This window comes from Rousettus aegyptiacus, unplaced genomic scaffold (assembly GCF_014176215.1).
Source record: "Rousettus aegyptiacus isolate mRouAeg1 unplaced genomic scaffold, mRouAeg1.p scaffold_m13_p_17, whole genome shotgun sequence".
NCBI lineage: Eukaryota > Metazoa > Chordata > Mammalia > Chiroptera > Pteropodidae > Rousettus > Rousettus aegyptiacus.
The window spans coordinates 43,708,780-43,732,745 of NW_023416292.1; the positions used below are offsets into that span (position 1 = coordinate 43,708,780).

General features: G+C 43.2%; 1 protein-coding gene across 1 annotated transcript; it reads left to right on the forward strand.

The window, feature by feature from the left end:
* Nucleotides 1–23,966, forward strand: CNN3 (calponin 3). Its single transcript, XM_016140913.2, has 7 exons — nt 1–243; nt 18,033–18,154; nt 18,362–18,428; nt 19,218–19,355; nt 19,731–19,847; nt 21,491–21,637; nt 22,866–23,966. Exons 1-7 carry the CDS (start codon nt 187–189, stop codon nt 23,205–23,207), a joined length of 990 nt encoding a protein of 329 aa, XP_015996399.1. The 5' UTR covers nt 1–186; the 3' UTR covers nt 23,208–23,966.

A 23,966-nucleotide genomic window follows, 5' to 3' on the forward strand; every position in this document is an offset into this window, starting at 1 on the left:
AGCGGACGGGAGGCTCGGCGGGACGCAGTCGGATCCAGCCTTCGAGGCACCGCCCGCGCGCCTCCGCCTCGCCCAGGAGCGATCCCCCAGCGTCTGGCGCTGCGGCCTCTCCTCGGGGCCAGGAGCCGGGAAGCCGAGCGCGAGCACCCCGCGGCCGGACGCAGCCTCCTTCCGCCGCCGACCACCATGAGCCACTTCAACAAGGGCCCTTCCTACGGGCTTTCGGCCGAGGTCAAGAACAAGGTGCGCCGGGGCGCGGGTGGGGCCCCTGCGACCGGACGGCGCCGGACCGCGCTCCCCCCGCGCTCCTCGGCTCTGCGGCCGAGCGCCGCAGAGGCGTCGAAGCGGCGGAGAGCAGCCGCGTGTCCCCACCCTGTCCCGGGCTCGAGGCGCCCGCCCCGGCCGCTCTTCTGGCTTTGTTCCTGCGCCGCGGGCCGGACGAGCGGCGGGCGGGGGTTCCCGGCGCCTGGGGTCCCGCCGCGCGCGCCTGGGGCCGCGGTGTCGCTCGTGGCTGCAGGACGCGCCCCTCCGGGCAGGGGGCGCTCCTGCGTGGTCACTCACCCTTAGGTGGGGCCGGTCCGCAAGGCCGGGGACTCCGAGAGCAGCCCTGACCCCCACTGCTGCAGCCCCTGCGCCCCCTCGCACTCCAACCCCTGGGGCGAATGCAGCCACGAGCGAAGTTAGGCGGTTACGGGGCTGACGTGGACCCCGCATTGTTCCCCCTCTTCCCCCGGGCAGGGAGGCTCCCAAGCGTCCGCCCCACCACCCCAGGGACCCTTCAGTTTGCCGAATCTCAGTGCCTAGCGGCGAATTGCGGCTTTTGTGGGAAACCGAGACAAAGCCTAAGGGCGCCGCTTTGGAGCGTTATCTGCCAGAGACTTAAGAGTTTTCATGAAGCCCTGAGAAGTTTGTGTACTGAGGCTGGTACGGTATCAAGAGCGTCTTCGTGGGTTTCTTTTGTTCGTGGTTGATTTTTTTGGCGGGTTGTATTTTGGAATGATCGAGTTTGGGGAGCATCCAGTTTTGTCACTTTTGTCTAACAGAAGAATACGTCGAGTTTATCTTGGGACTTTGAGTCTGGGAAAGAGATGAGAGGCGTCCCCCTCCCCAAATCCTGTCCTTCCTTCCTCCCTCCCTGCATTCCAAGTCCATGACATCAGGGGTTTCTGGGGGGAGAGACCAGCCAATCCGCGCGGAACTGCGCACAGAACGCTCATTGTCTCCTTTCTGCTGTTCTGGCCAAAGCACCACAAAGGAGGGCTGCTGTTTAATTCCCATTCGCCTCCCCGAGCCGCGGCGCGTCGGGATGGCCACCGCGCCTGGGGTGGCATTGTCGGAGCTGTAGCATCCCCGCGTCGCGGGCTGCGCGGCGTGGAGTGCATTCTGCAGTGAGGAGGCGCACCCTTATCAAACCCCAAGGGAGAGTCGAGGCTCTCATCACCCCGTACAATCTACGCATCATATTATAATTCAGTTGTTAAATTCTGAACAATCTTTGTAGCAAGGACTTGATTTTAGTCCACGCCTCTAAAGTCGAAATTTTTAGGTCCTTTCCTTTGTAATTTATCTTGATTTTTGCCCTTAGTTTCCTGAACATTTTTTTAAAGAACAGAAAAGTGAATGGTTTGTGTATGGTTGACTACAACCCTCACCCACTAAAATATTTGCAAAATGGTGTCCTTTTTCCCCCAAGGTTTACACAGGAGCTTTAGGAATCTTTTCACAGGAATCTGCTTGTCCACAGTGTTGAATGTGATACTCTGGTCTGGCTTGTGCACATTAATTTTAATTCGCCCTTGTGATTCTTGGCTGGCAGCAAGCGAGTCTTTACCTTTTGCATTGTAGATGAGGTACTGATAACTTTGGCAGTCCTTCAAGTGCCTGCTTCTCTTAATATGTTAATTTCTTTTAACTAATAAAGTGATTTCTGCCCGCTTCCTACTTATTATTGAGTAGACTTAAGGAAAGGCATAGACTGAGGCTAGACCACTAATTATTAGACTTTTTAAAAAAACAGTAAAACCTGTGTTCAGAAGCTTTGGAAAGTTCGTTATAACTTTAGGTTTATCCTTTAAGTACCAAACCCCTCTTTTAATAACCCCTTTCATTTACATGGTCCTTTTGTACAGTATTCCTTCCATAAGAAGTCTTTTGATCTTAACAGCCCTCTGAAGTCAGGAGGATTATCCAACATCATTTACAGATCAGGAGGCTGAAGCCCAAAAGTTACAGAAGAAAGTTGGAATATTCTAAGAATTTTAACTCTAAGAGTGGTGTCTTAGTTTAGTGAAGTATTCAGGGATGTTCTGTAAATCACTGTTGTCCACTCTCCCTAACCCCGTTTTTGATGCTCACCTGTTACTGACATCGTGATTCTTCATGTAATTCTGTTTTAATCTGTTCTGAACTTGAACATCAAATCTCCATTTTGCTGGGCCTTTGTACTTGCATTTCAAATCATGGCTCTGAACCACCTGAAGAGTGGGTACATGAACAGGAAGTTTGACTTTGCTTGGTTTGGACACCTGTCGAGTCCTTCCTGCTTTTTCTTTATGTACTACATAATGGGTAAGTCACTTAAATGTAAGAGTATTTGTTTTTCCTTGATACCTGATTTAACAGAGTGGAAAAAGCATAAGTATCCTGGGGAGGCTGTATGGAATGGACCTGGGAGTCAAGCAGATACGGGTCCTAGTCCTCCACCATTGCCTCTTACTGCTTTGTATAACGTTGGGCGAGTTATTTGATATCTCTGTTCTAGTTTCCTCATCAGTAGGATGGGGGGAAATACCCCTAAACTCTACATTGTTGAGACAGGCCTGGCTTGTAGTAAGTACTCAATGACTACATTGTAGTTGTTCTTTGTAATAGAAAATTACTTAGGATTGATGTTATATTTCTTACACTCATATGTCAATTCCTCTTTAGGTAGTATTCCATTTCTATTAAATAAGCCTTTGGTCTTTATATTTGACTTGTGAAAGCAGTTAATCAATGAATTGAGAAAGTCCTGATTTAAATACTTTGAGTTAGTAAAATTTCAGGGAAAAATCTGTAAACTTAAGATACTTCTTTGACAAGATGATAATAGCTGGTAGAACATACAAACTTACTCCCCCCCCCCCCCAACCACCTGCAATGGGCAAGAAGGTGTTTGAAAACAGCCTAAAAAAAGAATCCTTAAGCCTAGAATATGAACGTCTCTTTAATAACAATGAAAAGATCAATAACTTGCAGTCTATGAAGATCGTAATAGAGTAGAGGGTCAGGAAAAATGCAGAAGCTGGTATATAGGTCATTCGGTGAGGGGTGGAAACACTCGTAAAGTAATAGGGTCCCCCATGTACTGTCCAGGCCCTTGCCTGCATCTTGGGGACAAGGATGAAAAGGGAAATACCCCTGTCCCTTATGGGCCATGAGAAAACACAGAAGGTCCTGAAGAGAAGCACAGCCTTTCCTGATACTTGGCTCCGAACGAGACGTTAGAGTCGGCGTAGTTTCTTGTAGAAAGTTCAGGATACCGTGAAGGATGTCTTAGAGCGCATGCTGCAGGGAGCTTTCTTACAGGTTTTGGGAAACTGGGAGAAGTTGGTTGTTGGGGGACAGTGCGTGAAGCTGACTTTGATATGTTTTCTGGGAGGAAATACTAAGTGTGACATCGGATTGCACAGTCTTAACAGTTGTCTGTTCCTGTGGAATGTCCAATTAGAGCAAAATAGCTCTTGAGTTCTCAGAATCTGCTTGGCTACAAAACGGTATCTCTCAACAGCTAAAAACCATGTTGGAAGATATTACTAATACTGTAAGTCATTGAGAAGAGTAAGTTAAAAGATCCTATAGTAATAATTCAGTTAGACCCAGTATCTCATAAGGCCCTGCTGGCCTGCCTGGACAAGCATTTGTTCCAAGGCTGCCCCTGATCAGAGTAACCCCAGGATGACTGTGGACTCCCACTGTAAATCGTATCCTAAGGTGGTCTGCCTTGTTTTAATGCAAGAACACCAGAATCATAGTAAAAATGTATAGATGGGTTTATGTTTAACTTTTTTTCACTTTACAGTTCAAAACTTTTTCTTTATTGTTTTTTTCCAGTAGAAATTCACTGATGAGATGCATAAGATCTTTTAGACTAGAACCTGACACATAGTAGATGCTCAATAAATGCGTGTGGATTTAATGAGTTGATCCATAAGGAATAGGTTTTACTATCTTTAGAAACTAGAAATTAACCCTGTTTGAGTAGTCTGTGTAAAGGAATTCTGTAGTGCAAGTGTGATAGAGGTCCCCTCTTGACCAAAATGGATAAAGAAAAAACACTTTGCTGACGTAAGAGGTACCATGCTGCCTCTTTAAAATGCTCAGATTTATCTACTCTGGAGTATTAATGAGCATTACTATCAAGCTCACTATCCTGTGACCTACAGCTTTGTGGAAATTGTGTCATTTGCCTCTATTCATTCATTTAGACTTCAGAAATAAGCTTTGACAATGAAGACCTCAATAGGACTATCATCAAACCAGACATATATCTTTTTTTTCCCTATGCCTTCTTCCCTTCCAAGTTGAGATCATGAGGGTTAGTGAGTGTTTTCAATTAACAGCGTATCATGAAGCACAATTAATATCATCTGTGATGTAAAAAAAACACATACACAATTGGATGGTTTTGGTTTTTAAGCCAGTCACCGTTATATCCAGGAGAGTGAGGACATGCTTTATCTCCCTTCTCAGTATGACTAGGTGGTGGAAGGGAGCTTGTCCTTAGAATTTCTTGGCAAGTGTCCTTTAATTGTAGGCATTAAGCTTCTACAGCATATGTACTACATGCTCTGGTTCTCCGTAACTGAGCTTATAGCTATCATGGGCTCTTCACTATTACTCAGATACCTGTGCTCAGGTTTTCATTAAGGATTTCTTGAGCCCGGGGGTAGATCAAGGTTTTTTTGTGGCACCTGAAGTTTACACAATTTGTGGATCATCATTCCAAAGACGTAGAAAAATATCTTGCAAAGATTATAAAAACATATGACCATGGGAATCCTTGTGGACTTGAAGATGTTTAGTGAGTCTTCTCCAGGTTCTTGCCAGGGAGAAAGTGGGGCCAAGTGGCTAAAATGTGGACCATGGACTCCGTCTGGGTTAGGATCTTCGTTCTGGTTCTCACTCTGACTTTTGGCAAGTGAACTGTGTGTGTCTCAACTGTAAAGTGAGGCTTTGGTAGTCCCTACCTTCATAGGGTTGTTGGGAGAAGTAAGTAAGATGGACAGCCCATGTGAAGTGTTTAGAATAAGGCCTGGAACTAAGAGTACATGTTATGTAAATGTTAACACTTGTTCCATTTTGCTGGCTGGTTTGCTGCTGGTTAGGTTCCGTGTTCTCCTGAGCTTCCTTTAGCTTCTAGATGTTGAGTGTATTTCCAGGAGTTGGACATTCGTGTATGGAACTGATTGTATCTGAATGTGGCTTCGGGCAGACAGCGATGCCCAAGCTCTTGCTCTGTTTTGCTTCCGTCAGGACTGTGATCTGCCCTTGGCAGAGTCCCTGTCCAGGACTCCTCCTAGGCAGCCTGTGATGCCTTCTCTCACTGAAATTCCGAGGTCTCTAACCCTCCGACCAGGGACTTCTGTGTAGAGTTAGAGGCCGTTATTTCTAGGCATGGTATTATCTGGCCTTTCTTCCTTACAGATAGATTTCCATTAAACACAATACATCTTTCATTTCTTGATTTCAGAGAGGGTCCGTATTTCTCTAGTACTCAAATCTCACTTATCACCAGAGGCTCCATCTAGACCTTTGAGAACCAAGTCCATGAGTAGATAAGACTAATTCCTAGCTTTCCCCCATGCTGCGGTAGGAAGGGAACTTCTTCAACATCTTCCTCATGACATGGAAGCTTCGGGGAATGAGGGGACTGTTGGGCGGGCGCATCAGCAATGGGAAGGCCAGGGCACGGGGGATGTGAGTGTGGACAAAAGAGGAGGCCCCTTGGGCTTGGCAGGACTCTCCTGGGTAAGTCAGAGCCTTAAGCATTGATGGCTGTTTTGCTTTCTTCCCCAAACAAATTTTCCAGGGGCTCCTAGCTGCCGAGTGGCTAGACAAGGCTGGCTATGATGTCATTGTTGTTTCTTCTCCTCCCCTTCTCAAATGTTTGCAGGCTGATCTTTCTTCATTACTGCAGGCCTCTCAGCCTGCTTAGTGCTGCACAAGGCTCCACAGATGGATAGAGTGTGTGCCTTTTTATTGCAGTTTGCCCTCCCTCCTTTTGTTTCACGTGGAAGGAAATAGAGGAAATAATCAATACCATGTGGCGTCTCTTGTAATTCAAACATGTGATTCTACTTTTAAAGCAAAAATAGCAACAGCAATCATACTTCTAATAGAGTATAGAGATTATACTTATATTAAACTTCCAACTGTGAGTTTGTCAGGCTCTTGGTCTTTCCTTAGCAGCTGAGCTGAGACCACAGGGCTGCTCTTCAGAGTCCACCGGTGGCCAGATCCGTCCCGGAATGGGCCCAGCCTCTGAAGACTGACGTGCCTTTGTCTCCGGCTTTTTCCTTACCTTTCTTCAAAGACCTGAGGTTGCGTCATAGCCCCACCCGCCCCGCCCGGGCCACACACACAGGCATGTGCTTAGCCAGCTAGGCTTTCATTTCTTTTTCTTCCTCTCTCTGCTTGATTTTGAAACGTTCTTTTTCTCCTGAAGCGACAGCTCTGCTGTTGACACCCTTTCCTGAAGTCCACTTTAGACCACCTTCTAAAACATGCACGTGGTAGGAGGCTGCTTTTTATAGGGGCCCATGGAAGAATTAACGTGTTTCAGTCTGAGATATCTCTGCCAAATCTCTTACGATGAACTCGTGAACCGTGCCGGCAGCGCCCTTTGAGGCTGCCGTTTCCCGAGAGCAGGTTCGAGCCTGTGCTCTCTCCAGCTCCACGGCTTATTCACGCTGCTCAGCAGCACTCTGACGGCCGTGGCTGCTTCTGGATGCAGTCTCGCTGCCCTGTGCGTCGGAAGGACTTCAGTTAAGCCAGAGTCTGAGCCACTGCTCTGCTCTGTTCTTAAGCCTCCTTCCACTCCCAGTTGGAGCTAACTCATGGTTCCAAGCATAGTTGTCTGTGTCTCCGTCTGTGGCATAGACTGTGTGGTACGTACAGAGAGTTCCTCTGTCTCAGCTGGGTTAGGGTGGGGTGGGAGGACATCCGGTGGTGGGGAAGACAGGCCGTGGACCCAGACCTGGTCCAGAGCCCTGCCGAACCCTCTGGACAACTTATCTCTGCATGAAAAGTGTGCATCTGCCTTGGGGTGCCATCTCCTTGCCTATGATGTTCATTGTGGAGAATGCAGACACCAAGATGTAGAAGTAAAGAAGCCAAAGTATCCTAGAACTTCTGTTCCAGCCACTTAGACAGCTTTGAATATTGTTCAGCCATTTTGGGAACTGAATTATAGTCTGTATGATTTCCGTTATTCATTACTTTCCCACCGGTGGGTATTTAAAAGTATTTGTGTGGAAAAGTGTATAACTTTTGACCTAACATTTACTTGTGTTAATAGGTATTACCAGATAAAATGTCTCTTTAAAAAAGTCGGTTTATGCTTCCCACCAATGGTAAGGAAGGGAAGATCTTCCCTTGACATTAAAACAAAACTGCATCAGAGCAGCCTTGTCAGAATTTAAGTCATTTGCTTTAGTTCTTTACTATTGAGTCTCGAGTCACTGACATCTGTGACCCCTACTCCACTGATCACGCCCACCAGACTCAAGCGGGAGTTGCCAGTGAGACGAGGCTAAGGGCATCTCTTCTGCAAGTATTTGGTAACATAAATCATTTTTAAAATAGAAAGCTTAGGCAGCATCAGAACGATCCCTTATCAAATGGTTGTCAATGAGTGTCAAGTGGTTGCTTTTTATGATATCGAATTTGAAGGAGAAAATCTTCTTAGCATCTGGACAAAAGTGGCTAGTAAAACATAAATAGTAGGACAAATGTTGATATTTTTGAGTTCTTAAAATTTATGTATATTAAGTCTTTGATTTTTCCCAACAGTAAGTGATGTTAATCTCTGATTTACCGGGGAGGAAACTGAGGTATGGTAGAGATGGGATTCCGGATCGAGCATTCCGTTTCTAGAGCACATGCTCCTAAACATTTTAATTTGAGGCCAGAACTCAGGAGGATTGGTGTCTTTTGAGGGAAAAGGAGAAGGCAGATGAGAGAGGAAAGCTGCGGGCTGGTATCATTGAACAGGAAGCCAGAGGAAGAGACTGGAGGGGCCTCCGAGAGCGCTGCGGAGAGTGCCACCGCATTTGGCCACCAGCAGGTCACTGGTGACCTCTCGGTGATCATCTTAATTAAGTAGAGCAAATTTCTGGGGAGGGGAGTTAGGAAGGACCACTAAGTGAGGATATGAAGTTTGTCATGAGATCTAAAAGAGACAAGACAGTGAGGTTGGCCACCGGTTCAATCAGAGATGCTCTTGTTTCAGACAAGCTGGTGGTGGTCTGCACCCATCAATGGAGCAAATAAAGGGAAGGGATCTATACGCCTGGTGGGGGGTGCAAAGCAGCAGAAGGACGAGGGTTCCCAGAGCAAAGCTGGAAAGGAGAAAGGAAGAAGGCTGGTGGATAGAACCTGATGGATAAGACATCTCTTTTCCATTGCTATTGTTGTGTCTCTCTTTCTCCAGAGCCGCTGGGTCTGATGGTCCAGGCCAAGGCCTGTGTGTGGAACCCACTGTTGACCCAGCTGCTTCTCTCTGCAGCCTTGGATGCTGCTTCCTCCTCATCCCCATGGCCCTTGATCTGGACGGGATGCCAGGTTGGGTTTTTTTGCTCTTTGTGCTGGGGCGCAGCACTCTGCTGGAGGATGCGGTGCTTTCTCCCTCTTTTTCTGTGCTCAGGTTACATTACAGTCACTTAAACATGGAGTCAATATTCACTGTCCAAGGGGTGCGTGTTACCCCTTCCAGGCTCCTGTTGGGCTTTAAGACAGGAAAACGGAAGCGTGTTCAGCTTTTTTAAAAAAGCGCATCTGTAGACCTGTAACTATTTTCTTCCTTGTCTTGATGTATAAGAACTGTAGGCTCTAGTTTGCATATATTGTGTATTTGGCGGCATTTGTGTAGGACCTGGCTTATAGGTGACATCTCCCACCAGCCTCTATTCTACGTTTAAGATTAGAATTTTCAGCTCTACGCTTTACTAGTTGTGTGAGGCCACCTCTGAAATGGCAGGCTCCACTGTCGCAAGCAGAAAAGCATTCAGGATGTGGATCCAGATCTGGGTCCCTTGGAGCCAACTGAAGTGCTGGGATTTGTGTCTCCTTGGCTTCCTCACCACCCTTGTCCCAGAATCGGAGCAGTGGGTGTCCTGGCTCAGTCCGCAGTAGGCAGCTAGCGCTAGGTCGGTCAGTGTGGGGCGGGGGTGGGAGGGGGGGGTGGGTTGTGAGGGTTGGTAGAGTTGAAAACCAATTTCTACTTGAGACAGCAGTGGTGGATTTCATGCCTCGGGTCATAACAGACTCCAAGACTTGTCCTGTGAAGCGAACTTGCTCAAGAGCTGGTAAGGGTCCTGCTGCCGCGCAACTGGGGCGGGGAGGGCATGAAAGGGAGGGCAAGGGGGTGCAGATGCTTGAACATCTGGAGAGCACCAGAAACTCAGGATACCCACAAATACTGTGATGAGTGAGGTACAGACCCTTCAGTATTCTAGAAGTGAGAGCTCTGTCTTCATTCATTTTAGCTGGGGCTTCAGTTACGATCCCTTTTCAGCAAGATCTCTACAGTGTCATAAAATTCAAGACCCAGCAGCCCCCTTCCGACGTGAGAGCATGCTGTTCAGCCATGGGCACTCACATGCTGGCTTTCCGTTCCTGCCTCTCGCCCATCATCTCCTGAGAATTTCTACGAATCCTGGGTTTGCTCTTTGGCATTCAGATAAATCAGCTCCCTCATCATATGCTGTCATCGAAACAGTTGATGTTTCTCCTGCCCCCAAAGACCCTTCTCGGTGGCAGGTAGCCACTACTGGCTAACCCGGTCTCTCTCAGTGGGCCGTGTCTGGTTTTTCTAACCTTTTCCCCATCCAGTTTGCTCTTTTTAAAAACTGATGTCAGTGTGTCAGTGCCGTCTTTTAAAGTCTGGCTCCCAGAATTGATCACGGTAATGCCAGAGGTGTGTGTGGTGTCACATACCAGGGTACAATCGGGTTATTAAGTGGTTCCTGTGTTTTACTACAAAGCACATAACTCATTCCGTTTTGACAACATAAATCACCTGGTCAGGTAGACAAGGCACCTCCATAAGGGGGGATTTTAAGCCTTGCTTTGGCAAGTTGATGTTCTCTGTTTCTAGTACAGGTAGTGGTAATTGCCTCGTGTCCAATAGCGTGTTATAAAGAATTGCATGCCTGTGCAGACTAAGGTAGTATTAGCTCTTTCAGGCTCCATATGTAAGGAAGCATTACGACTTATGTCTAGAACTTTGGGACAGGATTTTGCATATGTCTTAAATAGTTTGTTTATTAAGCTAGAATCTTTCTGAATCCAAATTTCACTTCTTTCTAACTATGCCAGTATTACTTCCTATAAGTTTAATAAGTATGCCAAATAGTTTCCAAATCGTATGTTACCCAAACAGAAGAGATCTAAATGTAAGCCTTCAGGTGCACACGCCGGGGCTCCTGCTGCCTCGACCGACTGGCAGCACAGTGGGTGTGTTGTTCCTGCTGACCAGGCCCCACTTCTAGGATTACTCAGCGGGACCTAAGGAGTGCTGTGGACATAAGGGACTTTTATCAGAGAGTAAAACAAATATGTCCCTAGTGATCCCTCTAAGATTACTAGATTGGTAGATCAAAGAGATGTGACACTTATGAAAACCAGCAGCATTCAATTGCAGATGCCTTTCCCTAACAAGGGAGATCTTTAAACTTGGCGGGTTTCATAATCTAGTAATACTATCGGTGGATGAAAAGTCATTTATTGAGTACTCACTGTGTGTCAGGTATGAGCTGTAAGGGTACAAAGACTAATAAAGCCTGTCCCACCCAAGAGGACACAGCAGGTGTTCTTCGACAGGCTTGGTGCAGCTCCGCAGGCCCTGCGATGACGGCCCTGCCCACCCAAGTGCCTGCACTCCCTCTAGGTTCCTGTTAACTGCCGTTTGCCAAGGGTTTTTTTTCTCACACAGTGAGCTGTTAAACATCACATCTTAGTTAATCATTATTCCTGAGTCTAGATTCCGCTGGGAGTCCAGCCTCTGTCCACACTCCGTCCTTGTTTAAATTTGAACTTTCAAAATCCACTTTTAACTATGTATGTTCTAAACTTTGTTATCTGAAGGTCATTTTCTAGAGAGAGAAGACAAAATTGACATTCTATTGGTTCCACATTTTTCTCGTTATTTGTTAGTTGTACTGTTTGCTTTAGGCACTAGACCAACTCTTAAGTTATTTTCAAAGCTTTAATTTCTTGTCAGTTTCACAGTGTTCATACATCGAATCATGTAATGTCTTTGTATTCGTTTGTATGTAATTGAAGGGGAAGAATTGTGCTGGTGCCGCGTGCTGGTACCTCGATCTGAAGGCCCAGCTGTCACGTGCTCTTAGACAGCACTCCTGCTCACCAGAGGCGGGAGTGCTTTGCCATAGTTTTTAAATGTAGTGTTGGGGGTCAAAAAAATAACTTTTCCTCCTACTTTTTTAGTTCTGGCTGGGCTAAAAATCAGATTAACATGAGACAGATTAACAGAAAATGTCCAGAATTTATTATGTACATAAATGCAGGGGTTCCATAAGAAGATGAGTCCCATTGGGCAGTAGAGGCTTATATGTCATCTTGAGCTAAGGAAAAGGGGGGCAGGGGCTGTGCTTTGGGACATCGAAAGGCAGAAGGCACTTCACATGGAGATGTTAAAGCAAATGGTAGATCAATGTTTGCTGGGCCATCTGTAATAATAGGACACAGAGAACACTTTGATCAAAAGGGGCCTTGCTAGGTTCCTTCTTGTCTGTCACACCTAGTTTATATTAAACTGTAGTTATCTATGATAACTCCCTTCCTGGAGCAGGTCCTCTATCAGTTATTTTAGGCAGTTAGGAGAAGGTCAAAGGTCTTTCCTGAGTCTTTTGTTTCTTGAAAATAGCCAGCTTAAAATAATCAGTATCCCAAAAAACATATTTTGGGGTAGGAAAGTCTGCTTCCCCTCAGTAGGCATTACCCATCAAATCTTTAGCAAGTTCATACCATAGAGTGAGCCTCAGATTCTGTAGTGATCTTGAGGAAGGCATGCGACTACCTTGACATCATTGTCCCAAATAAAAAGTGATTTCCTCTAGAATTCCCACTGCCTTCGCCACCATAAGATACAAACCTGCTTTTTAAAAAAAGTTTCTCTGTCTTTTTTTTTTTTTATCAGCAATAGTGTGAAAAAGAATGAGAATTTGGGATGCAGAAACAGTCTTAGTAGAGAGAAGAGCAGAGACGTAGAGAGGTAGGAACCAGCATGCGGATGGTGGAGATGGGAAGGGACAGCGGTGTTGGCCTGGAGCCAAGCGAGCCTGTCGCTCTGGGACTTTCTTTTTAAATCGCAGACAAACTCAACAGTTTGCAGTGGGGTTCAGGGAATAGAACGCTTCGCTCGGTGCTCAACCGAGACACAGGGAGTGTGTTAGTTCTGCCACATGCCAGGCACTGAGACCTGCCCCTTTGCCTGTGGCATGCGTTTCATCTCACAGTGATTCTGGAAGGGAGGAGGCTGCCTGTGAGAAATGGGGTCAGCCAGGGTTAAGGTGCTTACTTAGGTCACACTGGAATTGGGAACACTGATTTCAGAAGTTTTTGAAGTTTGACGTCAAGGCATGTGATCTTTAGTCCGTTGTATTCGCAACATGAAAACTTAAACCTTTGCAAAGTTATTGACACATTTGAAGGCTCTACTGGGGGAGGGGTTTAGTAGGTGAAAAATGTTAAAGCCTGTTTCCTGTCTGCACAGGGTATCAAAATGGTAAGTGGTAAAGAAAGGGAAGGGGCATATTGACATTTCAGGTAGAAATTTGTTTTCAATTTCGAGTCCTCATCTTCCCATTTTCCCTTCATTTTCAATCCCCTACTTTATTCCTTTTTTGGCAGATGTCTTAACACATCTTATTTAACCTTTGTCTACCCACTGGAATGTAAGTTTGTAGGGCAGAGACTTTGCCTGTGAACCATGCATGATACAGGGTAGTCATTTGAATGAAGGACAGACGGAGTGATGGAGAAAGCAGTTGAAAGAAGAATCGAGGGCACAGGAACACTTGGGAGAGGGAAGCCGATGTTGAATGTGGTTTTACATAGAAAGTTTAGGGTGATGCTGGAATGTCCTGGTGGTCGAAATAGGGTGCCTAGTGAGAGTTGGGAGTTCAGGCATGACTGAAATTTGGGGGATACTGTTGTAACCACCAGAGACAGTGACCTGGAATTGTATGCTTGCAGGTTTTAACAAGTATTGTTATGGGAACATATTGTAAGAAGGAATATGTGGGAAAGACATTCTTTAGTAGATTCTCGAATATCACTGGGTTTAAGTGAGCCCATCAGACAGTTCTTGGGCATATATGTTAGCATCCTGCTTCAGGCCAGGTGCGCCCCGTGTTTTCACCGAATTGCACTTTGGCTGGATGCTCACACCGAGAAGGCCTGTGCAGGGGCCGCACTTTGGGTCAGTCGTGGAGATGGTTTGGGAAGCGCAGTTTCCCTCCTTGCTCTTTATGCTCATAGGGATTGCGAGGGATTCTTCTCAGAGCTCAGTGCCAGGAAGGGCTTGGCTCTGTCTTAACAACCGGCAGGCTTTTATCTCACCTAGGGTGACTCCAGACTGGTGCTCTGAGCCGTTCCGAGGAAGGAGCCGTGGGAAGAGCAAAAGGCCGAAGCCACCCGGGCCTGAGCCCAAGGCGGGTAGGCCGGAGCCATAGCAGCCGCTGCGGATGCCGGGGGTGGGAGCCCGATAGTGGACATCGAAGAAAGGATGATCGACAGTATCAGATGCCCTAGAGGCCTTTTTCTTGGTCTTTATTTTCTTTGCCTCTTTTTAAATAATTAAATTTTAGGGGGTAACATTGGTTAACAAGATCATTAAGCTTCAGGTGTTCAGTTCTGTAATATATCGTCTGTATATCTCATTGTGTGCTCACCACCCAAAATCTAGTCACCACATATTTGACCCCTTTACCCTCTGCATCCTCCCCCCACCCTTCCTTCCCCTCTGGTAACCACCGTGCTGTTTTGTGTGTCTATGAGTTTGTTTTGCTTTCTGTTTTATATCCACATATGAATGGAATCACATGGTTCCTGTCCTGTTCCGTCTGTCTCGTTACACTTAGCATGATACTCAAGATCCATCCCTGTTGTCGCAAGTGGCAGTATTCTTTGCCTTTTGATTGCATTTGGCAAGGGGCATGCTGGTGGGCTGTGGTGAGAAGCCTCCAGGAGGTGTTCCCTGTGTAGAATTGTTTTCAGGTGTGCCTTGCCGTGAGCAGCGTGGGAGCCCCTGCAAGGAGGAGTCCGGGTGGGAAAGGAGGCTTCAGTATGCGAGGAACGAGGCAGCAGCTGTGGGCTGGAAAAAAACAGTCAAACTCAAAGTCATGGGAAGGTCAAATAAATCTTGAAGAGGAGGAAAGAAAATGATGTTTAGAAACAACTTGGAAAGTAATTTTTTAAACAAATTAGAGTAAAATTTCCATGAGGTATTAATGAGAAAATTAAGCTAACTTTCTTGTTGCAAGGAAGATAATGCCATCATTTTCTGCTTGATGTTCAGAAATCAAAGGTTTTTAGATGAAAACTGAATAAACTTTACTTGCCAACGCTTACTTTTTATGTTTAATTACTCCCAGTCTCTCGATTTTAAAAGGTATATATCAAACAGCGCAAAAACAACCCCTGTAGTTAGAGAATGTAATCGTATTTGCTTGATTATGTTCTGATATACTTCTAGAACAGCGGTCCCCAACCTTTTTGGCACAAGGGACCGGTGCTCCTATGAGAATCGAACACCTGATGATCTTAGAGCTGAGGTGGTGATGCTAGTGCTCGCTCACTAGACACTCACCTCCTGTGCTATAGCCTGGTTCCTAATAGGCCGAACACCGGTACCTGTCCATGGACCAGGGGTTGGGGAAGCCTGTTCTAAAGGAAACACTTAAGATTTCTGCATCATGTGGAATAGAATGCTACAGGCCAGGAGCTAAGACAATTTGAAAATGACTTGTTCTCTAAATATTAGAATTTTTTTTTTATTTTAAACTTTTTTTTTTTTAACAAGTACATATTTCTAAATCTTGAATTCTAGTTAGCTGGCTTAACTTGCAGAAAGCTCACTTATTAAAAAAAACATTAGCAATATTTGGGTAGGAAAACCCTAAGTCAAAACCAACAGACCCATAATGTGGGTGCATACCTAGTTTTCATTTTTCGTTTACCACCTAGGGCCTCGAGCCTTGCATGTATGTGCTCATACATTTTTTTGGTGCATGTGCTACTACATTAAGTCTCAGAGACAGAGTCAGCTGTCCAGAGCCCTACCCTTTAACTAATCAGGTTCAGGTTTGAACTCAGGTGCATCTGACTTCAGGCCTTGATTTTTCTCTCATCACTCCCTTGATGAGAACAGTCAAAAGAGAAAATGAAATATCCTCTCTGGAGTTCCTACTGGGATATTTCAAGTTAGTTAGATTTGTAATCACTTTGGGACATGGTGTTGGATCTTTCAGATAAATTTTGAACAAAGGAAACTTAAATATGCTTTTATATTTCTTTGGTTTATTAGTAGGCCTCATTTGGTTAATTACCACCACCACCTTACAAAACACCTAAAAGCCCTCCAATATAACTTTCATCTCTACATTGGAAAAAGTGAAGAGAAAGAATTTCATGATAATTTTTGCTGATTAAATTGTTTAGACAGTGCAGTCATTGAATTCAGCTTTCCTGTTGTATAGACAGGAAATGGATCAGAAGTTAGATGAAATAATCAATGGCCCATAACAAGATGGGTAGAGCCAGGCTCAGAGCCAAGGCACACACACACCCTCGCATATCAATTTTGTCTTTAGATTTGTTGAGCTGCATCTTGTAGTTGAAAGTGCTTTCACTTTAGAAGAAAATTCAACTTGGAGGTTGTTTTCCGTAGCTCATGCTGACGGAGTACTAGTTTCTCCTTTTTTTCGTTGCCTGTTTTTCTCTGGTCACCCTTAACCCCTGCAAATTTATACAGAATTTTTTTCTAGCCACCTATAACAAGCAAGACTCCAGTATGAAAATATAGTCAGGTGTTAATTCTTATCCAACAACTTATTCCATTTTTTAAAGGTGCCATATGTGAATAGATATGTTGGCAGACGCATTATCTAAGAATATTTATGAGAGGTATAATAGGAGTTAATGGCCCCCTCCTACTTACAGAGGCCGGTATGTCCCTGTGGCAGAACCTTCCAGCACCAGCACCTCCCTCCCCGTTCCCACGTGCAGATGCCCATAGAACCCAGACTGGTAGGAAGCCAGAATAGATGTGTGGTTTTTAGGGAATGGAAATACTGGGGGTCAGAAAATCATCATACATTAGGTACTGGCTTTACGTTGTACCTAAACTATCTTTTATATGCTAACCTCCAGGCCAAAATTTGATCCAGGAACATTGCGCTGTGTTAGTTAACAATATAAACTCATTGACTTTCCATTTGTAATCTTGGTTAAATAAATCTACAACCTAAATAAATTATTCATTATTCTGTCACAGAGGTAGAGCCATTTCTCTAATGTGGGAAGAAAATGCTAAGGATCAAGGACTGCCGTCTCCCTAAATGATACAGTAATAAGTGGAATCGTTCCCCCCTGGGTGGCGGAGGAGGGGGAGAGGGCCGACTCGGGTAGACTAGAACCTGAAGGATCTCTCCATGACGAAAGTGTCAGCATCCCATTTAATTTCTTTCAGCAATTAAGCCAAATTGCGTTTTGTGGAAGCAAGCCTTCGCACGTTCATTTCCGTTTCCGAGAGCGCTATTTAACTCCTACACGCATGGTGATCTCCACTATCTACCCAACGCTGACATTTTCACCTGTGCTAAAGAAAGGAAAATGACACACGATCTTTCCTTCCAGCTGTGTTCTTAATGACTCTGATGGACGAGCCTCTTTAAGGACCCTAGGACTAGCTTAAGGACTTGAACATGTGGTTTTTAACAATATTTTGCATGAATTTTGTCTTTTTTTTTTTTTTAACTGAAGTGTATGGTCTTATTTTGGAGGGATCTTTCAAAACCTGTGGTAGTTTTAGTATGTATAATAGTATAGCATCTGTGTTGGTAAGTTGCCTTCATTGTAGATTCTGTAAGAATTAACAAATATTCTTTTAGTTTTATTAAGTGTTTGGGTATCAGATAGAGTGCTAGGTACTAAGAGCCTGGAAGTGACTCCTGTGAGGAGTCTAATAGGATGTAGGCTACATAAACAGAGTTGTACAATAATTAATAGTGAGTGGGGAGAGTGTGTGTGTGTGTGTCTGGCTCATTAGAAAGTGTAGAAACACCAGAATTTTCCAGGCAACAAAACTGTTGCCCAGTTGCGATACTATATAAAATAGTTGTCTGTGTCAGAATCTTACCAACCTCTTTTTTTGGAATGTGGTAATTAATGACTTAATATTGAAAGTTTAATGTGGCTGGTACTATATTGTAATATATTATTAACTCTTGTCACTTCCTATGTGTCAGGAGTAGTAATCTGTGTTATCTTGATTCATATTTTCTCCTCAGTCTCAGATTCTCTCCTATGCTATTCAAATTTTATATACTACCAACTTAACCAAGAACATTTTAATTAGTTACTGAAGCTTTAATCGTGGGTTAGGTTCATCAGTGAATGCCAGTGAGTGTAATTTACTGCATGTGACAGCTGTGATCTCAATAGATGATTAAGGCAGAGCAAATTATAAGCCAGGAGTTTCTAATGATTTCGTGAAAATTCTCAAAGTTACTTAACTTGTGTTTCAGATTGCTTCCAAGTATGATCATCAGGCAGAAGAAGATCTTCGCAATTGGATAGAGGAAGTGACAGGCATGAGCATCGGCACCAACTTTCAGCTGGGCTTAAAAGATGGCATAATCCTCTGCGAGTGAGTTTTGGCCCTGATTTGGCCATTTCTGTTCTAGTCCTTTCTCTAGGCCTCTGCCTTGACCTCCTTCCTAGTCCAGGGTGTCAAACCTTGATATTCTGCAAATGTTTTTAATGCTTCCTCTACTAATGTTAAAGGAACCAACTCTACATTCTAGTCCTTGTTTTTGTGTGACCAATAAGTAAGGTGTCACATTTTTCTTTTCAGACTCATAAACAAGCTTCAGCCAGGCTCCGTGAAGAAGGTCAACGAGTCCTCGTTAAACTGGCCACAGGTAACCTACAGGCAAACCAGCAACCTCCTGTTCTAGTTGGTTGCTCTTTATGTAGTGAAAACTTGATTGTTGTTTTAAAATAGACATTTTAGCAGAAATTTGTGCACATGGCAATTTTTTTATCATGTTACTTTTAATATTTTCATAATGACTTAGAATTAGTTCTATTGATGTTTAACCTAGAATTTTACATTTAGCCTATCTAATCTCAAAAGAGAATTTGATAGCTTACACAGAGAAATACAATCCAGACCATAAGGATAAAAGAGGGAAAAGCAAGGAATTTAACGTAATTAATAGCTAACTATAGAACACTGTATTAAGCATAGTCTTAGTTCATGAAAGCGTATGATTAAGTAAAATTGGACAATTTAGTCTTACTTTGTATTTTGAGATATAAGAGAATAACCACTTAGTAACCACAAATTTAGTTTTAAATTAAAACAATAAATTATTGATGTATTATGTGCCTTTGATAAAGAAAATTTTAGCCCTGGATACCTCTGACACAGAATTCTTAAGAGCATATAAGGAAGATCTTGCCTTTGAGGAAATTAAAAAACTTTAATGCTTAAAAATATTAAAAAGACCATTATGTGACCCATTCTGAAATACATTTTATTCCTTTCTTTTTTTCAGAGAGAGCTATGCCTAGTATATATGGGCTAGAATTCTTGGCAGGTAGCTTTCTGCCTGGAGTCTTATATCTAGCCATGAGGACTTAGAATTCTTAGATAATATGAATGTTACTGTTTAGCTCCAAAAGTTATATACTCTTTTTCTTTATAGTTGGAGAATATTGGCAACTTTATTAAAGCTATTCAGGCTTATGGTATGAAGCCACATGACATATTTGAAGCAAATGATCTTTTTGAGAATGGAAACATGACGCAGGTTCAGACTACGCTGGTGGCTCTAGCAGGTCTGGTACGTATATGCCTTTAATAAAATGGCTTATTAAAAATTCCCACCATGTTGATGATGAATTGCGTCTTTGCTCTCCCATGGGAGTACAGGCTAGGCAGGGAGGAGCCCCCGTCCCTTTCATAATTATTAGCTTTGTGGAAAGGCGGCTGACATCAGCTCCTTCATGTAAGATAGCTTAATTAGAACACTCACATTTTAGAGGTACGGTGTATTACTGAATGGCCTTAAATAGGTTTTTTACCCCTAGTTTGGGTGGTACTTCATGAAGTCTTCATCCATGGACCGTATCATTTCTTTGTTGTTCCTTCCATAAAACTCTTCTGGCAGAATTTTCATTTGTGTTTATTTTCAGTAAGTGTGCATATTTCTGTCTAGGCTAAAACAAAAGGCTTCCATACAACCATTGACATTGGAGTTAAGTATGCAGAAAAACAAACAAGACGTTTTGATGAAGGAAAATTAAAAGCTGGCCAAAGTGTAATTGGTTTGCAGGTAAGTAGTGTGGCATTACGTAATCAATTATTCTGTATCAGTCCTCACCATGTAAAGTATCTCTCATAAGTAAAGAACGTAGGTCTTGGGATGAATGTGCGGTTTATATAATTTGTGCCCTTGTAGAGCCCATGACATGATGATTGTTTTAGGAGAAACTGGGCATACCATCTCAATTGACAGTTGTTTCTCCAGGAAATGATTTTACCTGCTACTTACATTGACTTATTTTTTAAGAAAATCCTAAACATTATTGACTCAACGAGGCAATTTTACAAATCCACAGTGCCAAAGTCATTTATTAGGAAAGCACTGTACAAGCGCTATTAGAATTTGTCCATTTAATTTCCCGGAAATGCTTAGTTCACATATTTGTTTTTCTGTTCACGTTGTTGCCCTGGAGAGTGTCACAAAAACACCATGGCTAAATGTCCAATATGCTATGGGCTTTACTTTCTGACACCTGCTTAATATAGTGCCCCTCTTGACTGAGTCAATGTGAGGTGGATTTATTTTCATACAACGCAAAGTTGTATCAGTGGTAAGAAACCCGAATTTCCAAATAGCACTCAGTTGGTTAAATTATAACTCTGTAAGAAGAACTAGTAATGTATAAATGATACGCAAGAATTCCAATATTAAGGAAAACAAATCAGGTAATAAAATACTATGGTTAGTGTTCTCACAACTTTATTTAAAAGATGCACATATTTTTTATGTAAATGTGTATTTATAGATATATACACAGACACATAAGGCAAAATGAGGAGGATACACACAAATACAGCAAATATCTGGCTGGTAGGACTACAGTGATTCCCCCGCTTTTTGCTTTTCTGTGTTTTCTGAACCTTCTCCAATGAACAGGTTTCACTTTTAGTACAAAATTTTTCCTTTAATTTTTTTAAGGAAAAAACCAACAGTAGAAATGTCCCCAGCTAGTAGAATAAGGCATACTGAGTGGTTGGTCCTGGAGCTGTATTATCCCCAATGGGGCGGGAAGTTAATGATTGGTCCTCTGAGCTTGGTTGAGGTCATGTCCCTCATTCTGCCTCTGACTCTGCACAGTGACATGAGAGTTGGAGGAATAAAACGTGGTTTTTTTCCCATGAAAATGAGGGTGATTTTGATGAAGCTTAAAGAACCCCTATTAAGTTGCCAAAGAAGGCACCTGGCATTTGCTGCCATATTTTATGCAACACATACCTGGAGCAGAAAAGCATATTGCCTAGCCAAAGGTTGCTTCTGTCCCTTTAAATGGCTGAAGCAGGTACCCCTTAATTTGGTTGTCTGTGCTACAGAGAGTTAAGGGGGAAGAATAGCAGAAGACATTTATTCATAATTCGGCCAATGTAATAACTTCTTGTGATCTGTCCATTCCTTGTGTGCATATTTTTATATAGTTAATCATGTAATGAGGTTTTAATATCCAGTGAATTGTTTGAAATTCTTTTTAAAGGTTCACCTTGAACTTTGGGAAAAAGCATGAGGGATCCTTTGTATCTAGTTGTCCACAGTCTTGGCACAGGAAAAGACTTAATTTTGCCCCTTCCATCTTTTTAGTAGAACAGAAAGTTTTCTCTATGTTGTATATGTTGTTAACTTCTGGTAATTAGTGCTAATTTTATTTTTTAACTTAAAAGATGGGAACCAACAAATGTGCCAGCCAGGCAGGTATGACAGCCTATGGGACCAGGAGGCATCTTTATGATCCCAAAATGCAAACTGACAAACCTTTTGACCAGACCACGATTAGTCTGCAGATGGGCACCAACAAAGGAGCCAGCCAGGTAAGCAGTCCTTTTTATACTCGTAGCAAAATGTACAAAAGGGCTCTTTCGATGAGCCCTTATTATTACTAATAAATTCAAAGTAGGTATTTTTGCATGGTATATTTAGAGTATATTCCTTCAAGAAAAGAGGTTTTGCTGAGAAGGCAAAAGAATGAAAGGACCTTTTCTATAGCAACACAAGTATGGCATCGCTCATGGCTCTTGTTGGCAGTTAGAACAGCTGGCCTGTCCATCTAACCAGACGCAAACGATGTTTATTACAGTGTCTTGCTTCAAATCCAAGTAAATTTTTCATTCCAGTTCTTCTGACTTTTATTTGTAAAGGAGCCCTTACTTAGTCGGTAAAATTATCTGGCGTTCTACTCAGAACGCTGTAGCTGGCATGCTTGTTAAGTGTGCGGGTGGAAGTGCAGCAGGAGGAAGTGTGGCGCCGTGGGAATGGCAGGATTCTAACGCCACACAAGATGGAAGTGTCTTCTTGTTCACAGGCCACCGGCACCTCATCGAGAGGTTCTCCGAACCATCGGTGAACAGAAAGGTCTCACAGCCAACCAGTGTGCTTTTGCTTAATGACCCCAAGAGGAGATTTGGTGGTGTTCTTCCTTTATGGGACATGTCCTGCCTCATGTGGCATGGTATCTCTCATAGCTGCCACCCAAGTTTGCTTTCTTATGGACTTTAAATCTAGAAGCATGTGCCTGGCATTAATGGAGAAATATGAGGTGTGAGTTTACTGCACTCTGAAAAGGAGGGGAGTGGTTGTTCTGAAGACATAGCTCTTCTGTGTCTCAGAGCCTTTTGAAATTGGTCCCCCAGCTTGTGTATATCATCATAATAGACACTCAAATGTTACTTTCAGGTTTGCCAGCTTGATGTTTTGTTTTTACATTCTTTACATCTAATCTTCTAAATCCAAGGTAGTAGTGTCTCCATTTTGTCTATGAGAAACTCAAAACTAAAAGTAAGTTGCCTGAGGCACCTAGCAAGCAGTTTTACAGCAGAACAAGGATTTGAAGTCAGGGTGACCTAGTTCTAAAGCCAATGAATATTACTTTCATAAGAGAGATTCGCCATCAGGGTATTTTGGTAAGCTAGCTTTACCCCTGAACCAAAGGAAAGTTATTGTATCAGTGTTCACATTCAAAGTAATTTCACTGTTTAGAAAATATTCACAAGAATAGATTTTAGCTGCTGTTTTAACTTTTATACTATGCTCTGATTCTAGGCGGGGATGCTAGCGCCAGGTACCAGGAGAGACATCTACGATCAGAAGCTAACCTTGCAACCAGTGGACAACTCAACAATTTCTCTACAGATGGGTACCAACAAAGTCGCTTCCCAGAAAGGAATGAGTGTGTATGGGCTTGGGCGGCAAGTATATGATCCCAAATACTGTGCTGCTCCAACAGAACCTGTCATTCATAATGGAAGCCAAGGAACAGGAACAAATGGGTCGGAAATCAGTGATAGCGATTATCAGGCAGAATACCCAGATGAGTATCATGGCGAGTACCAAGATGACTACCCCGGAGATTACCAGTATGGTGACCAAGGCATTGATTATTAGATTCACAGAGAGGAGCTCAGTATTTAGCCCATTATTTTTATTCAGTGAGAACCAAGCTAGCCTTGAGTAATTTTTATCTTGTCTTCCTAAAACACTATTATGCTTATTGTACCTAAAAGAAATATTGCCTTACATACATTCCTTTTTCTGCCTCTTCCCTAAATAGTTGCCTTTTAGTGCTGTAACAGTTGAATCCTACAGCATAACCAGTAACTCATATATGAAGTAAAAAGGAATACTGTGAAAGGGGAGTACTCCTGTACAGCCAATTCTTTTAGTACAGATCTATGCATTTTTACAATCTTCTACTTAAATTGGTGTTTTCAAACAATAGGAAGCTTTTTTTGTTTTACAGTTTAGTGTCTGGTTTCGATGTGGAAGACTAAACTCATGCTTATAGCTAAAGGGGTGTTTGCCAACTAAATTTAAGATGCAGCATTTTAGAAATTTACATATCGATGTTTCTATAGTACTGTTTGCTAATTTTTAAATAAAGTCATCTGTGTGCATTTGTGATTATATGTGTACTCATTCTCTCACCTGAGCTGACAGTACCTTTTCAGAGTGGTGTTTCTAAAGGAGCGTGTACAAAATCGGCCTGCGGACACGTAGGTCTGGGTGGTGCGTGTGTTATTCCTGTTTGTGCCAATGTATCAATGTAGAGTTGCTCTGTTTTCTTCAACTGTATTTATTGCTGCATTTCTCAGCATAAACTTATCCCATTGCATTTTTTATAAATAAATATTTTTTTGAACATTT

Bases quoted from the DNA above. Each gene is read 5' to 3' on its own strand.
- CNN3 (XM_016140913.2), top strand. From the start codon at position 187: ATGAGCCACTTCAACAAGGGCCCTTCCTACGGGCTTTCGGCCGAGGTC. The intron at 244-18,032 runs GTGCGCCGGGGC...CTTGTGTTTCAG, and splicing joins CGGCCGAGGTCAAGAACAAG to ATTGCTTCCAAGTATGATCA. The intron at 19,356-19,730 runs GTACGTATATGC...ATTTCTGTCTAG, and splicing joins TGGTGGCTCTAGCAGGTCTG to GCTAAAACAAAAGGCTTCCA.